Source organism: Pantherophis guttatus, chromosome 2 (assembly GCF_059756535.1).
Source record: "Pantherophis guttatus breed Tessera chromosome 2, ASM5975653v1, whole genome shotgun sequence".
Lineage (NCBI taxonomy): Eukaryota > Metazoa > Chordata > Lepidosauria > Squamata > Colubridae > Pantherophis > Pantherophis guttatus.
The window spans coordinates 263,557,883-263,575,996 of record NC_142064.1 but is presented as its reverse complement, the minus strand read 5'-3'; the positions used below and the strand labels follow the sequence as shown (position 1 = coordinate 263,575,996).

The following is an 18,114-nucleotide window of genomic DNA, read 5'->3' as shown; positions in this document are numbered from 1 at the left end:
CATTGGCCAAGTGTGATTGGATACGCAAGGAATTTGTCTCCGATGCATAGGTTCTCAGTGTACAATGCCAGCTACTTGATTGTGCCATTCAGTATTTGTGTGTGTGAATAAAATAATAAAATGAAATGAAATGAAATATAATATAATATTATATTATATTAATATATAAATATAATAAAATTAAAACTAAAATAAATACAATAAAAATAAATACAATACAATAAAATATAAATATAAATAAAATACATAAGATAAATAAAATATAATAAAATAAAATAATAAAATAAAACATATTATATAATATAATACATAAATATAATAAAATTAAAACTAAAATAAATACAATAAAAATAAATACAATACAATAAAATATAAATATAAATAAAATACATAAGATAAATAAAATATAATAAAATAAAATAATAAAATAAAACATATTATATAATATAATACATAAATATAATAAAATTAAAACTAAAATAAATACAATAAAAATAAATACAATAAAATAAAATATAAATATAAAATAATAAGCCTTGGTACTACAGTGGTTTAAAGCACCCTGTTATTAACACAGCTGCCTGCAATTTACTGCTGGTTCGAATCTCTCCAAGGCTCAAGGTTGACTCAGCCTTCCATCCTTTCTAAGGTAGGTTAAATGAGGACCCAGTTTGTGGGGGCAATAAGCTGACTTTGTATAAATATACAAAAGGATGAAGGCTATTGCTTAACGCACTGTAAGCCGCCCTGAGTCTCCGGAGAAGGGCGGCATATAAATCAAATTAAAAATAATAATAATAATAATAATTTAATATAAATAAATACAATAAAAATAAATACAATAAAATATATAAGATAAATAAAATAAAATAAAATAATAAAATAAAATAAAATAAAATAAAATGGAAATACAAAAGAAACAAAAGAAAAGAAAACCAATCAAAATAGGTAAACTGTACATCTCTAGATAAAAAGAGTTAAAGGAAAAACAAGACTCTTGGGGTAGGAATAGAAACCTTGTAATATAAATACATTTAAATCAGCTGCTGTCTCCGCCTTGCTCTTCCCCTCTCCTCCAGCAGGTGACGCGATTGAGGGTGGCGCCCCAGAAGCCGAGTCCCTACGTCCTGCCTCTGTCTTGTCAAAACCGTGCAGTGGGGTGAAGCCCAACCCTGAGATCTGTGGGCTCAGGCAAGGCTCAGGTGGGCAGCCGCTCAGGTGGCCCATAAAGACTGAATCGGAGCCGCTCCCTGGTGGGAACGACGTCACCGACATCAGCCAAATCAAGATCGTTCAGGTCGAGAAGAAGCACGTGTGCCACGACTGTGGGAAAGCCTTCCAGTATAAATTTGAGTTGGTGAAGCACCGCCGGACCCACACAGGAGAGAAGCCTTTTGAGTGCCTGGCCTGTGGGAAGCGGTTCTTCCAGAGCACACACCTCAACGCCCACCTGCGCATCCACACGGGTGAGAAACCCTACGAGTGCCCCAGGTGTGGGCGGAGCTTCAACCGGCGCTCCACCCTGACGGAGCACCTGAGGATCCACACCGGGGAGAAGCCGTACAAGTGCCTCCAGTGCGGGGAGAGCTTCCGCTGGAGGCCCTACCTGACCAAGCACCAGAGGGTCCACCTGGGAGAGAACACCTACAGATACTTCAACAGCAGGGACAGCCTTTATGACAGCTCTTCCTTCCCAGAGCATCAGGAGGAGAACCAACCGGGTAAGCAGGTGCTAGTCCAGGGATATCAAACTCAAGGCCCGTGGGATGGATCCGGCAGTGGGGTACTTAAATCCGGCCCCCAGGACCGGCCTGGAAATATCAAAGCATGGGCCCACTGTGCCCCTACCGGCCAACACAGCCTCGGGAGGTTTCTGCGTGGCCCATTTTTGGCTGGCAGAGTGCTGCTGGAGGCCGGGGAGGCTGAAAACAAGCCAAGGGGGGGTCTTGGGAGCACACAGTCCATTTTTGGCCAGCAGAGTGCTGCTGGATGCCAGGGAGGGTGAAAATGAGATGCGGGGGGGAGGGTGTTTGCACACACACCCGCATCCCATTTTCGCCGCTAAAGTGCTGCAGAAGGCATCCGTCCCGTCTCCCCCCCACACACACTCTCTGCTCCCCTCCACTGGCCCATGGAGAACTACAATGCTGATCCGGCCAGCAAAAAATCCAGTTTGACAACCTGTGTTAGTCCTTCAAGGTAGTTATTGGTCTTCCCAGCTAAACCAGACAGGAAACACAACCAGATGAGTTAAATCTACTTCAGAGGCTCCCAACTTTTTGGGCACCAGGAACCTGTTTCATGTAGAGAGGTTTTTTCTGCGGACTGGAGGGGGCGTGATTCATGTGCTTCCTGTTCTGTCCCCGTACCACACACGCAGCCCCACAGACGGCCCGGAGTTAATAAGCCACACGACAAAACTCTTTGAAGATAAAGCTGGCAGCAACCCAGTGGCTAGCTCCAATTCAGACTTTACTCACACAAAACAAAGATTAGACTGCAAGCATTCCGATAAAACAGGCAGAGTTTCAACAATACAAGGATTAATCCAAATGCAGTCCGATAAAGCAGGCAAAGTCCAGTAACGCAGAGATCATGGATTATTTCCAGTTTTTGCTCGTCACAAACTGAACCGGCCACCACACCCACATATATAACCTGTGGGGTGTGGTCCAGTGACTCAGCTAATCTCTGGCACGCCTTCCCCTCTGCTGCGCACGCTTCTCCCTGCGCCTCTGCTGAGGGTCCAGCCAGCACTTATCTTCTTCGTCGCTGTCCACCTGTGGCTGCGGGGACGTGCTTGGCTCTGAGCCTATCGTTTGGCCTTCGGTGTCCTCCGGAGGCATTGCCAGAGAGGAGGGTCCTGGAGAGGGAGGCCTTGCCAACTCCTCTCCCTCACTCTCAGAGTCTGCATCTGTCGATAGCCCAGGCTCAGGCAACGGAGCCACAACACTTCCTAGGGAATGGAGCATCGCTTGTTTGTGTGGCCCAGTTACTAGCATGCCATGGATCAGAGCCGGTCCGCGGACCGGGGTTTGGGGACCTCTGATCTACTTCACTGTGAGGCTACATTAACAGAATTTTGTTAGTCTGAAAGTACAAACTTCCCACCTCTTGTTCCATTAGGGCAGCTTCTTCCTTAGTTTTGTTCTCTGACCAATGAGCAACTGTGGGTTCCTGCCCCTCTTATCTGAATCCTTCCTAAATCAGAGGTCCCAACCTTTGGGGCACCAGGGACCAGTTCTGTGGAGAAAGGTTTTTTTCGTGGACCAGAGGGGGCGTGATTTCACGTGCTGCCTGCATCCTGCGAATGGGGCTTCGCTTGTTTGTGCGGCCCGGTTTCTGGCAGGCCGCAGCCCATGGACTGTGGGTTGGGGACTTATCCTAGGCAACATCTCTTCTCCCTTTCCGTCAAAGTCACCAATCAGTCCAGATAGAAAGCGCGACTTTAAGTACAGTAGTCCTTGACTTACAACAGTTCATTTAGTGACCATTCAAAGATACAACGGCAATAAAAAAAGTGACTTATGACCGTTTTTCAGGCTTATGACTTTTGCAGCATTTCAGTGGTGACACGATTAAAATTCAGGTGCTTGGCGACTGACTCATATTTATGACAGTTGCAATGTCCCGGGGTCATGTGATTGCCTCTTGCGACATGACAAGCAAAGTCAATGGGGAAGCCAGACTCACTTAACAACTGTGTTCCTAACTTAACAACTGCAGTGAGTCACTTAACAACTGCCACAAGAAAGGTCGTAAAATTGGGGAGGGGGAACTGTCTTAGCAACGCAAATTTTGGACTCAGTTGTGGTCCAAAAGTTGAGGACTACCCGTACCAGATTACAGGCTGTACTTCTTAGAATCTTGTGAGTTATTACTCTTTTCCTGTCTGCGTTCAGAAGGTCCCGAGTTCAAATCCCTAACAAAATGGCAATTTCAAGGATCTTCACACCTGTTGTATTCGCAGACTTGTGGTAATTCTGATGCTCCCAGCTTCCCCACAGCAAAACAGCAGTCATTCCTGCTCCCTCTGTTTTTTTGTTTGTTTGTTTTGTTTTTGTGACCACCTGACCACAGGTGTCAAACTTGATTTTATTGAGGGCCGCATCCGGGTTGTGTTTGACCTTGGGGGCCAGGGTGGGTGTGGCCAGCTTGACGTCACTCATGTCAGAGGTGTCTGTGGCAGCTCTTTCAGCGAAAACGGGCTCCGGAGCTCCATTTTCAGCTGCGACGGCCTCCTGCTGCCCTCTGCCAGTGAAAACAGAGCACGTCCATGTCCCCCCAGCTCCGTTTTCACTGACAGGAGGCCATCGCAGCTGAAAACAGAGCCTGGGAGGGCTGCACACGGCCGTCCAGAGCTCCATTTTCACTGGCAGAGGCACCGCGGGCTGGTCCTTTGCTATTTCTAGGGTGGCCCCACAGGCCAGATCTAAGCACCCCATGGGCCAGATCCAGTCCCCGGGCCTTGAGTTTGACACCCCTGCTCTAGGAGCTACACAAGAAACTTATGTGCTGTGGAGTGCTTCTCTGAGCTTGGTTGTTTGCTGGCAGATATTTTATCACCTCAGGGGTGGGTTCTAAATATTTTACTACCGGTTCTGTGGGTGTGGCTTATTTTGTGGGTGTGGCTTGGAGGTCATGTGACTAGGTGGGCGTGGCTAGCTGGTCAGAGTCATTTCTGGAAGGTCCTCGCACTTATGACCAGTCCTCGCACTTATGACCCGACTCATTTGTTTGCTTTTAACACTGATCAGCTGTAGGACGGCCCTTTGAAGCCCCGCAGCAAGAGTTTAAACAGTTTTTTTCCCTCTAGTCATCAGCTGGGACTCAGGAGGCAGCAATAGATTGGGGGTGGGACCAAATAAAAGGTAAGAATAACATGGGGGGGAGGGCGGGGGGGGAGAACCGGTTCGGTGATGTCATATCGTCACCGCTACCGGCTCGGCTGAACCGGACCGAACCGGGAGGAACCCACCACTGCATCACTTGACTGGATAGCATCATCAGTGCCAGGGAGTATGGGGTTTAGTTTATATACAGTAGCTTGCCCTACCAGTATTTGTTTTCTGCTTGGTACTTCCTTGATTAGAGTATTGTTTTCTGCTTGATTGTTTGTCTTATATACTTTTGTACTTTACCATTGTTTACTTGAATATTAGTTTAAAAAGAAACCATATAACCTTGTCTTAACCTTGTTCTGTGTTCTTAGGAAAATCTTGCTGAAACATTAACCAAAGGCTCTTGGGTGAATTATAAGATTCAGATTATTAAGATTCAAGGGTTTGATTTTCATCTGCACTATTCTTCATCTCGTTGTCTGTCCAATGTCTGAACTTAAAGAATATCCAAAATTTTGGACCATTTTTGGTCCAAAACATCTGGAGGATATCAAACGCAGCATGATAAACAATGCACAAATAATAAAATCATTTATCCCAATGACTGAGCATGACCGATGCAATCATGGAAGAATCTCTCTTCCCTGCCAAACCCACAAGTGAGTTTTGTGAGTGTTTTGCGAGGAACAGAATAATAAAACTGTGTGGAGGAAACCGAAAAACTGAAGGAAGAGACAAAAAAGAGGATTTCAGGTCATTCAATCTACTGGAAATCTGAGCAGCAGCCATTGCACCATTTTTCTCCGTTTGTGTCTTTGAAGCCCTTCTCTTCTTACTTTGTTTTTTTAATTCTGTTTTCCCTCCTCGCCAGAATATTTAACATCCACCCCGGATTTAATCTCCCAACGAGAACCATGGTGGCTCCAGAGCTCGGAGGAAAGGGAAAACCGAGAGAGTCAGAGTCGAGGCAAGGGACAAGTTGAACCATCTCGGATCCTATCTGAGGGAGAATCTGAAGGCTACAAATTACCCACCAGCCCTGCTCCCCCTTACAATAGGGCAGGACCCAAAGATGCTTGTGAGTTGTTCTTTTATCCTTCCAACCAACAGACGGGTCTTAACTGAGCCTGGAATCTGGACTGATTCACTTTAGGATGGGAAGGGGATCTCCAGAACAAAGTGTCAACATACAGCTCGAGAATCCAAATAAAAATCAAGGACTCATTTCCGAAAATCTTACTGTTTATTGAATACACAGTGAGGTAATCTCGAGGCAAAACAATACTTTTCTAAGCCAAACCCCCAACCTCTCACGTCGTCCATGTAAACATGTTCCCTTGATTATGGGAACCGTCTGCTTCAAATCCACACATATTGTGATGTCCTTGAACAGATTCCAGGTTCCCATTGGCCTTCAGCAGAATCATAGAAGTTTTGTTTCTCCATCTAACCCATGGGTATCAAACTCAAGGCCCGCGGGCTGGATCTGACCCATGGGGTACTTAGATCTGGCCCGTGGGGCCACCCTGGAAACAGTGAAGGACCGATATCTGGTGCTTCTGCCAATGAAAACGGAGCTCGGGAAGAATAGGATAGGGTAGGGTAGGGTAGGGTAGGGTAGGACAGGACAGGACAGGACAGGACAGGACAGGACAGGACAGGACAGGACAGGACAGGACAGCAAGCACAGCACAGCACAGCACAGCACAGCACAGCACAGCACAGCACAGAAGTTTGTTTATTGGCCAAGTGTGATTGGACACACAAGGAATTTGTCTTGGTGCATATGCTCTCAGTGTACATGAAAGAAAAGATACATTCGTCAAGAATCATAAGGTACAACGCTTAATGATAGTCACAGGGTACAAATAAGCAATCAAATCATATTAGGAAACACTCAATATAAATTGTAAGGATACCAGCAACAAGGCCGTGTGTGGCCCTCCCAGGCTACGTTTTTGGCTGCAACAGCCTCCTGCAGCCCTCTGTCAGCAAAAATGGAGCCCAGAGAGGGGCGCACACAACCTCCCCCCAAGCTTCGTTTTTGCTGGCAGAGGGCTGCAGGAGGCTGTCACGGCCAAAAATGGAGCTCGGGAGCCGGTTTTCGCTGGCAGACATCCCCAACACAAGTGATGTCAAGCTGGCCACACCAACTCTGGCCATGCCCATCCCACCCCGAGATCAAACACAACCCTGATGCAGCCCTCAATGAAATCGAGTTTGACAACCCTGATCTAACCCATTCAAAAGCGACACCTCCCCCCCCCCCTTACTCTACTGGCAAGCTGAAATGAAGAGGTACTTAGCTGCCAATATCCTTGATACAAAGGTAACTATAGGTAGTCCTTGACTTACGACCACAATTGAGTCCAAAATTTCAGCTGCTAAGCGAGTCTGTCATTCGGTGAGCTTTGCCCCATTTTATGACCTTTCTTGCCACAGCTGTTCAGTGAATCCCTGCAATTATTTCATTAGTAACCCGGTTGTTAAGTGAATCTGGCTTCCCCATTGCTTCTCAGAAGGTTGCAAAAGTGGATCATATGACCCCGGGACACTGCAACCGTCATAAATATGAGTCCGTTGCCAAGCATCTGAATTTTGATCACGTGACCGCAGGGATGCTGCAACGGTCATAAGTGTGAAAAATGATTATAAGTCACTTTTCTTCAGTGCCTTTTGAACGGTCACTAAAGGAATGGTTGTAAATCGGGGATTATCTGTAAGATAGTAGCCCAGCTAAATCACACTTTCCAAGCATTAAATAATAAGCATCAGCAACAAGGCTAGTCATCAGAGTTTTAGAAAAGACCTCTAGGGTGGGGACCATCTGGGCCCCCAAGGGAGACATTTTTCTGCAGGTCAGGTGCTGCCACAGAAGGCTCTACAGCAGGGGTGTCAAATTCAAGGCCCGCAGCCAAATCTGGCCCGTGGGGATGCTTAAACCTGGCCCGCGGGGCCAGCCTGGAAATAGTAACGGACCAGCCTGCAGTCCCTCTGGCAGCCAAAACAGGGCAGGGGGTGGGTGCGTCTGGCACACCTACGCCTGTGGTGGGTTCCTCCTGGTTCGGCCCGGTTCAGCCAAGCCGGTAGCAGTGACAATATGACGTCACCGAACCGGTTCTCTTTGTTCGGGAGCTGGGCCCTCCCACCCCCTGCATTATTCTTACCTTTTATTTGGCCCCGCCCCCAATCTATTCGCTGCCTCCCGAGTCCCAGCTGATCGGCTAGAAGAAAAAAAACTGTTTAAACTCTTGCCGCGGGACTTCAAAGGGCCGCCTTACAGCTGATCAGTGTTAAAAGGCAGTGTGGTGGTAGACCAGTGTGCTCAAAAAACAAATGGGTAGACCGGTGCCTCCAAAAACAAATGAGTAGATCGGTGCCTCCAAAAACAAATGAGTAGACCGGTGCCTCCAAAAACAAATGGGTCGACCGGAACGCTCCAAGAACAAATGGGTAGTGTTGTGGCCCCGCCCTCTGAGCCTATCTCATCGGAGGAAGAAAGCTCCGAACATGAGGGAGAGGAGTCAGCCAGGCCTCCCTCTCCAGGCCCCTCCCCTCTGACACTGTCTCAGGTCCCGCCCGAGGGAGAGGAGATTAGCCAGGAGCCAGGTGTCTCGGATGAGAGCGAAGAAGGAGAGCCGTCATTCCTGGATGCATGCCAACGAAGGCGTGATAAACGGTTGCAGCAGTTAAGGAGGCGTGCTAGGGATTAGAACTGAGTCACTGGACCACACCCCAGAGACTATATAAGAGAGGGTGGTGGCTGGTAAAACTCCGTGACGAACAAAAACTAACTTTGGCTAGTCACTTGAACAAGGTCTGAAGCTGCCGAAAGGGATATTGTTTTGCTGGACTATTTGCAATGCGTATGTAATTTTATGTTATCTGTTGCAGTAAAAGCTCTTGGCAGACGGTGCTTATATTGCTGCCAAGTTTGAGATAACAACCTGTGTGCGTACCAAGTACTTTCTTAACCCTCGGCTGGCTGTGTTTGTGTGTGTGTGTAGACGGGGACAGATCAGGTAGACTGGTACAACTCTGCAAGCAATTAAAAGCCTGGTAGACCAGTACCTCTGCTAAATCCTAAATAATTGTCACATGGCCATCAAACCACGCCCACAAAATAAGCCACGCCCACAGAACCTGTAGTAAAAAAATTTACCCACCCCTAAACTACGCCCCATTTTGGCTGGCGAAGTGCTGTAGGAGGCCATCCAGGCCAAAATGAGGTGCGGGGAGGGGGCACGCGAGGCTCCCCCACACACCATTTTGGCCAGCAGGGTGCTGCAGGAGGCATCTGTCTCGTCTCCTTCCCCACACATCACCCCCGGCCGGTCCGCAGAGTAGAATTACAACGGTCATCCGGTCCTCGACGAAATCCAGTTTGACACCCCTGCTCTACAGGATGACATCGCATAGTAGGGAGGACCCATTGCTTGGCCTCTGCTACATTTGGTGAGTCGAGCAGAAATGATGGGAGAAAATCAGTCCTCGACTTACAACAGTTCATTTAGTAACTGTTCGAAGTTACAATGGCACTGAAAACAGTGATTTACAGTATGACCGATTTTCACAGTTACGACCTTTGCAGCATCCCTATGATCACGTGATCAAAAATCCAGATGCTTGGCAACCAGGTTCATACTTACGACCGTTGTGTCCCAGGGTCACCTTTTGCCATCTTCTGACAAGCAAAGTCAATGGGGAAGCCAGGTTCACTTAACAACCGGGTTGCTAATTTAACAACCGCAGTGACTCACTTAACAACTGTGGCAAGAAAAGTTGCGAAATGGGGCAAAACTCAATATCTCACTTAGCAACATAGGTTTTGGGCTCAATTGTGGTTGTAAGTCGAGGACTACCTGTAATGGACAATCAGTTCTTAGTTGAGACTATCCATCCATTCAAGTTTGAACTTCTGAATGTTCTTTCTTACCAGGTGACAATGTGATGGCCGAAGGCCTGGCAGAAAATAAACCACAGAGTGACCTTGTGATAGGAGGAGTCGGTGATGTGTTACCACGTAGCTCTGACACAGATGCTTCCTTACAGCCCGGAGTAGTTTTTAAAAGCAGAAACGCTTGAGGAAAAAATGGACTGAATCCGGTTAGTAGGATCAATGGACTTCACTTAAAAACCCAAATCATCCTATTAGGCTTTGTGGCTTTTTTCTCCCAAGATGGCGGCCTTCCACCTGGATGGCATTTAATTCTCAGAATTCTCCTGAACAGCCTAGCTAGCTGGGAAATTCTGGCAGCCAAATGGATATCCAGGTTGAACAAGATAGTTTATGCCTGTAGAAACCATCCCAAGGGATTCTGGGAAGTTTTGGGTTTTGTTACGAGCTGGAAAGGGAGAAAGACATGGTTTTGGGATCTACTAAGCTGTTTTGTCTCTTGCGTTGCAAAGTCCTATATTTGCAAGGTGCGTTTAAAAGCTGTATTTGGGCCACAGTTTTTTAAAATGCTGGTGGGAACTCATCTGATTGGACGCTCCTTCACACAAATAAAGATGGAAACACGTAGATGGTTATATGTCTGTGGAGATTCTCAGTCATCCAGGTCATGGTTGCCCCAAAGGTGCTTTTTTCAAGAGGCAACTGGACTCTCCGGTTTTTTTCTTTGAAGACATTTTTCGCTTCTCATCCAAGAAGCTTCTTCAGCTCCGACTGGATGGTGGAGAATGGAAGGATTTATCTTCCTTGCAGCCATCTGGTCATCTGCATCCTTTTAGAGGGTGGTTGTAGCACTTGGAGCTTGTATCTGTGTCCTCAGGGTCACCTGAGTAGTGCTAATGGTTCCTGTAGTCTGCAATTCTCATCCAAGAAGAAGCTTCTTTTGATGAGAAGCGAAACGTCTTTAAAGAAAAACCAGAAAGCCCAGTTGCCTCTTGAAAAAAAACCACCTTTGGGATAGATCAAGGGTCAGCAACGCGTGACTCTGGAGCCGCATGTGGCTCTTTCATCCCTCTTCTGCAGCTCCCTGTTGCTGGTCGGCTCCACAATTGATAGGGCTTTTGGTTAGGACATGTAGAGGAAAAAGGAGGAAACTTTATGGTGGAGGAACCGGATTTCCGGTCAGCAGAAGAAAAAGGATGCCACACTAGGAGGAGACTATGATGGGGGAACTAGACTTCCGGTCGGCTCCAAAATTGAACGGGGGCTTTCTGTTAGGACCTTCGGGGCTCTTTGAGTGTTTAAGGTTGCCGACCCCTGGGATAGATGGTTATACTTTAGTCTGGGCAAGTCCAAGGTTAAGATAAGCCTGCGCTGAAATGTAGCAATGAGGTAGAGAGCTGAGGTGGGCAATTTTTTTTAAAAAAAAAAAAATGATTTATATGCCGCCCTTCTCCGGAGACTCAGGGCGGCTTACAATGCGTTAAGCAATAGCCTTCATACTTTTGTATATTTATGCAAAGTCATCTTATTGCCCCCACAAACTGGGTCCTCAATTTACCCACCTTAGAAAGGATGGAAGGCTGAGTCGACCTTGAACCTGGGGAGAATTGAACTCACAGTAATTGCAGGCAGCTGGATGTTAAATGCTGCCTTAGGAGGCATTAGCCTCCTACGCCACTCAGGCTCCAATTAATTTTCCTAAGAGTCCATATGAGAAACTGGAACTATTGTGGAGGGCCAAACCAATAGGGCTGGGAAGGTGCGTACATATGCATGGATAAACATAAGCAATTTTTTTTTTTTAAAAGTCACTTTCGAAATAAAAAGCAATCCACACAGGCCAGACAGGGACAGCCAAAGAGCCAGATGTGGCCCGGGGGTGGTGGTAAAATGCCCACGTGTGCCCAAGAGAGAGCGGGTTGATTCCACATGACCGCGTGTCAGGCTCTCAGCAACCAGCCTGCATTGACATTCACTTGCAGCGTCTTGCAGTCAGGTTACCACGTTTTGTGACAGCTTAGGGAGCCCTGGTGGCGCGGTGGTTAGAATGCGGTCTGGCAGGCTAACTCTGCTCACTGCCAGCAGTTCGATTCTCACCAGCTCAAGGTTGACTTAGCTTTCTGTCCTTCCGAGGTCAGTAAAATGGGGACCCGGATTGTTGGAGGGGAGGGGGCAATAGGCTGACTCTATAAACCGCTCAGAGAGGGCTGTAAAACACTATGGAGCAGTATATAAGTCTAAGTACTATTACTCTTGAAACGGACATTTACCCGTATTTTTCGGACTATAGGACGCACCAGAATATAAGATGCACAGAGATTTCATCCCTCCCAAACCCTCTGTGCGTCCCATTTTTACAAAAATGGGCCCGTTTTTGGCCTCCCAAACCCCCCATGAATTGCGTTTTTGCCCTCCCCAGCCCCCAGGAATACCCTGCAGGTCTCCTAAACCCTCTGCACATCCCATTTTTGCGAAAAACGGGTCTGTTTTTGGTGAAAACAGGATGCGCGGGGTGGGGTTTCTGGAGGCCAAAAATGGCTGTATTCGGTGTATAAGATGCACCAACATTTCCACCCTCTTGGGGGGGGAAAGTGTGTGTTATACTCCAAAAAGTATGGTACTTCTGGTTTTTGGCAAAACTGGTCCATAATGAACCATTGGAACATTCACTTAACGACTACAGCCAAAAAGCTATAAAATCAGGTCAGTCATGTGGATCACCTTTTTTTTTTGGACTATCAACTTTCAATCATAATGGGCAGGCTCCATTATGGTCATAAATTGAGGATTACCGGTCTTTTCTCTTTTCCTACAGACAACTTCAGATGAGATCATTTTGTCCTCCAGTTCTTGATTTTGCCTTTGGAGAAGATGACGATAGGAATGCACAAACAGCCTGGCAGCTGAAAGACTACAGAATCCAATGCAAAACCTTTTTATCCAGGAGGAAAAAAAAGAAAAAAAGGGGGCCTTACAGTCCCAAGGCCTCATGCAACATTTAAAAAGAACAAACTCAAAAAAACCAACAGTATTTTTCTTTCTCCTCCAGTATTAATGGCCACTTACTCATCCAATTTGTACAGCTCTGAGGGCAGAGGGGATGTCTTTAACCAGATAAAATAATATAATTTTATTATTGTCAGAAAGACCAGCAGCATACAGAAACTCCATATTTTTCAGCATAAGGAAACTAAGATATTCCAAATTTTTGTTCAGGTCTCTTGCATTCCCCCGATGTAGTCATTTCCATTTTCCAGCTTATGACACACAAAATAAGCAAGGGCCCAAAACATGCCAACAGTGCCCTAATTTTGGCCTGGTAACAGTTAAAATACTTAACATTCGGCTTTGCTCCCTGACAAATATAAAAACAGTATGATCAGGAGAAAAAGAGGAACGTGGAGAATACGATTTTTGCTTTTTGTGTCCCATTCACAAGGTGTCCTTAACTAATATATTAATGTTTTGAATTCTATGTTGATCTCTTTTTTAAATTGAGTAATTCAGGTGCATGTTTTATAACCAGGAATTATTATTTTTTTTGTCATTTAATGACCCCGTAATCCCTTGCATCAGGGTGGAGTCGGGGCAACTGAATGGAGCTGAGTGTTTACTGGCCGGATGCTCTTCCTATCGCCAATGCAGAGTATGCAGCAGATATTTACTCATTATGCCCAGAGAGAGATATACCTGCCACTACCTAGGATCAAACTCATAGCTCCCCGATTGTGAGGCAAAAGCTCTGCCTCTAGGCCACCGCACCACTCGTTTTATAACCAGGGATACACTGATATATTTCTGACCTGAGGTAAAAAAAATTAAAAGTAAATTGCAAGAGAGGTCAGCTGTTAAGGTGCCATTGAGAGCAAGGTTTTCAAGGTTAAGGATGCATTTGTGCTCTTTTGAGTAAACAACTGTGCCAAAGGCTAAATTTGCACATGCTGAAAAACAGATTAGATTGGTTTCGTAGCCTTTAAGCCAGGGGTGGCCATTCATGGCAACTGTAAAACCTGTGGACTTCAACTCCCAGAATTCCTGATTCTTGCCTGGAATTGAAGTCCACTAGTCTTAAGAGTTACCGAAGTTGGACACTCCTGCTTTAAGCCATAAAGAAGATAATAAGCTGTGAGAAGATGAACATCGTTGCACAGAGAGCTGTCTAAATGGTAGAGGGACGGAGGAAGGGAAGGGAAGGGAAGGGAAGGGAAGGAAGGAAGGAAGGAAGGAAGGAAGGAAGGAAGGAAGGAAGGAAGGAAGGAAGGAAGGAAGGAAGGAAACAAAAGTTTGCCAAAAAAATGCAGGTAGATAACATTTGTCTAGCATAACCAGGATTCAGAATCCAGCTGTTAATGCAGAATATCACTTGAATATAAAAATCTTGATTGTGAGGTTTAAAAGTCAACAGCTATTCTGACCTCTATTACTTCCACTCCCTCCCCCCCTCCCGTTTTTGAACGTGTCTCTGTTTTTCTTCCTTGCCTAAGGAGTTTTATTCTCACATTTCACAGTTTGGCAACCCTCTTGGAAATTTCTTCCTGTGCATTTCTTTCATAATCGTTCTCCATTTCGAGATAGAAATGAGAATGAATGGTCCTGCATTAAAAAGTATAAAGTGACCTTGGGAGTCGGGTTTGACTTCTACAGACTCTGCATTTTTCATGACAAAATGCAGAAAGAGTTTGCAATTGCTTTTTTTTCTTGGGTCTTTCCCAGACTTCAGCTCTGGCTCTCCTGGTGGCCTCCTGTCCAAATATTAACAATACTCCGCCCTATTTAGCTTCTGAGCTCAGACATTCAGCCAGGTCCTGCCACCTCCTGCATTTGTGGATATTTTTCTACAAAATATCGGTTCCAGGACTACCTCAGGCTCAGTGGAAGTGAGGGTGGGGAGTTTGCATTAAAAATTAAAAATAAATGATAGCAGAAATGAAAAGTCTGCTTTTTTGAATTTACCATGTCAGACGAGAATAAATGAAACATGAACACTGGGGCTTGAGTTACTTTGCAATAGCAGACAAAGTGCAATCAATTTTTTTCCCCATTGGAAAAAGCTAGCACGGAATAATATAACTGAGTGACAGTTGCAATGAAGGCTAATATTTTTGTATATTGATCTGTTGGCAGCTCTGTAAGGGGAGGCGGTATCAGAGGTGGGTTTCAGCAGGTTCTGACCAGTTCTGGAGAATCAGTAGTGGAAAATTTGAGTAGTTCGGATAACCAGTAATAAAAATTCTGACTGGCCCCGCCCCATCTATTCTCTGCCTCCCGAGTCCCAGCTGATCGGGAGGAAATGGGGATTTCACAGTAACCTTCTCCTGGATTGGAGAGGGAATGGAGATTTTACAGTATCCTTCCCCTGCCATGCCCACCAAGCCACACCCCAGAACCGGTAGTAAAAATTTTTGAAACCCATACTTTAACCACTACGCTAAACTGGTTCTCATCTTAAATAAATAAGTCATATTATTAAAATACAGAATTTGCTTTTAGAGCATTTTGATTGCTTTTATTGGTTTGCTCTTCAAAGATGTACGTTGTACTGACAGTCCTGGTGGGAAGAAAGGTGTTTTGGAAATACTTTTGATATTAAGAAACTAGGCCTCATGAGGTAACCTTGAGTCCATTCTCAATGGTCTTCCTCAGCCTATACTTCCAGGATTATAACATTTTCAAAATTTTCTCCAGCTCCTTCTGGAGAAGAACGAACAACCCATTGAAAAGGCCGGTATTAATAAGCTTCAGCAGAAATAGCACAAATAATACAGAAGTCAGCAAGACTACAGTCCCCAAATTTACAAACTTTTATTGGATATTTTCAAAACTTAAAAGAGAAAAAAAAATAACCCAAGAGAGATCTTGCATTGGAAAAAAAAAACCCTGTTAAAACAACCTTCCATATTGTAAAGATAACAGGGTTGGTCTGGGTGAAGGAGAAAAATAATAAGATCAGGTAAACCATGTTCTTTTGGATGGATCTTGCTAAAGAGATGATGACGCCTAAGAAGCTCCTTTTCCTTAGACTACTCGGAGGTGAGAAAGGATGTTTTTGGCCCGAGGATCCTGGCTTTCAAACTTTTTGCCTCTGAGAGAACTATTTCCATGGAGAAAAGTCTGCGACACTCAGAAGCTGTTTTTCAATCTCAGCAAGTTTAAGACGCGTGGACTGCAACTCCCAGAATTCCCCAGCCAGTCAGTTTCTGAGTGTCTCTTACAGAAGGGATGAGATTTGGGGAAATGACCCTCTGCAGAAGATTCCGGGAAAATAATTCACATACAGTAGTGGCCAAAATTGTGGAAATCTTTTGGGAAAAGTGTATTTTCTAAAACTAGCTAATAACACCATTTTTTTTGGAGTAGTACCATAATATTATATATCAATGGAAAGATAATTTAACCAAGAATGTACTGCAATATTTTCTATGAAGGATTTGCTAATAGAATAGCAGTTACAGTATAAAGAAGAAAAGTGAAACACGTAAAAAAAATGAGATATACAAAAATTATCACCATGTCAGTTAATAGTTGGGTAACCTTTAGCATGAATTATGGCCTTACAATGTCTTCCCAAGAAGTGAATCAAGTCTTTTAGTTCTGCAGCTGTTATAATGTGAAACCAAGATTGAATGATTGCTTCTGTTAACCGGGTTTTGTTGCTGGGTCGCTTCTGACTAACAAGTTTCTTTAGTCGGCTCCATAGATTTTCAATTGGGTTAAGGTCTGGGCTATTCCCAGGCCATTCCAGCAGTGGAATATGATTATCTTAAAACTCCAAAAAACAAGTGGTGTTATTAGCCATCAAACCTCAAAAATACACTTTCCCCAAATGGTTTCCACAATTTTGGCCACTACTGTAGGTCATCAGCATGCGCCAATTCCCTGCTAGACAGCCAGGATCTCATCTAGGACCCTTCCGGAGGGACGCACCTTGGGGTGACAAGAAAACCAGGCCTGTGAGGCCTAAACCAGCTCGGGCTGCAGATAAGGACTGACAGGACAAAACACACTTGTTCCTCTGCGTAGAAAGCACAGATGTCAGGGAGAAGGCAGGGAGAAGGGTGTCGTTACTACCATATCAGCTTTTTACATGGGGATTGCCATGTATTGGATGGAAGTAAGCAGGTCACATCCCAACAAACATGCCAGGGGTGGGGATGGGGTGGTAATCTCCCAGATATTAAACTCAGCGGCTTGCTAGGACTGAGCTGCAGCCAAAAAATGTCCCCCCGCCCTCCAACTCATCTTGCTTAGTAAGACCTGGAAAACTGCATCCAATTTAGGTCACCAAATCTATTCTCCAAAGGCAGGACAAAGAAGCAATGGATGGAAACTAATCAAGGAGAGAAGCAACCTAGAACTATCTCAGTGGAACAGAAGAGACAGGACAGTCGCTTGTCTGAAATGGTATAGGGCAGGGATCTGCAACCCTAAACACTCAAAAGAGCCATTTGGACCCGTTTCCCACAGAAAAGAAAACACCGGGAGCCACAAAACCCTTCCCGTGCCTGACTATTTATTGAGCAGCCACAAAACTAGTATATGTAGTTGAATTAAATGTTCTGTTTTCTTCTGAAATTTTTCTTTTCTTGGATTTATCCATGGTTGGCCTACCGGGGGTTGAAAAGCTCAATAAATCACGTGCCGGCGGGTGTCACACACTGGCAGTTGTGACACATATTTTGAGTGACGGAACCGCAGCAGAGGGGTGAAAGAGCCACGTGTGGCTCCAGAGCCACAGGTTGCTGACCCCTGGTATAAAGGGCTCCTGCTTGAGTAGGGGGTTGGACTAGAAGACCTCCAAGTTCCCTTCCAACTATTCTTATTTTGCTTGCTGCTCATTGCACGTCTGTTTTGCCCTATTTTTAAAGGATGCAAGTCTTTAAAAAAAATAATTGTTAGCCGATATTTTACCACAGTGGAATTATTAAAGGTACTATCTGTTCCAGATTTTTTGAGAAGGGTGGGGAATAGACAAAAAAAAATGAGGGGTTTTTTTCTCCCATCCATTTGTTTGTTGAAGACCAATTGGCACCAAGGAGTTTGGGGTGCAGACGCTGCAGTTCCCTCTCCTTGCAGAGAGAATAAGGAAGTGAACCTGGCACTTCCAATAGATGCCAGGCCTTTTGGAAGCAAGGCCTCTCCCCCCATTTCTAGCCCTGGTTCTGGAGAGATGCAAACCTCAATCAATCAATCAGAATACAGCTGGAAGAGACCTTGGAGGTCTTCTAGACCAGCCTCCTGCTCATGCAGGAGACCCTATGCCAGTGATGGCTAACCTTTTGCCATCGCGTGCCAAAAGTGGGGGAGCGGGGGGGGGTCGTGTGTGCACCTGCCCACACCCATAATTCTATGTGCCCCGCCCCCTGCGCATGCACGCAG

General features: G+C 45.4%; 1 protein-coding gene across 2 annotated transcripts in view; it reads left to right on the top strand.

Annotated features, from left to right (window-relative positions):
• LOC117663167 (uncharacterized) overlaps positions 1 to 13,213 on the top strand; it is a 29,299-nt gene extending 16,086 nt beyond the window's left edge. Inside the window, exons 6-9 of one of the 2 annotated variants that reach the window (XM_034413079.3) lie at positions 1,083 to 1,721; positions 5,713 to 5,919; positions 9,781 to 9,947; positions 12,554 to 13,213. In XM_034413079.3, the coding sequence (XP_034268970.2) occupies positions 1,083 to 1,721; positions 5,713 to 5,919; positions 9,781 to 9,926 (992 nt within the window). In that variant the 3' untranslated portion in view covers positions 9,927 to 9,947; positions 12,554 to 13,213. Of the gene's footprint in view, positions 1 to 1,079; positions 1,722 to 5,712; positions 5,920 to 9,780; positions 9,948 to 12,553 lie in introns of both variants that reach the window. The other variant, XM_034413078.3, reaches the window with a different exon arrangement.
• The last annotated feature ends 4,901 nt before the right edge of the window (positions 13,214 to 18,114 follow it).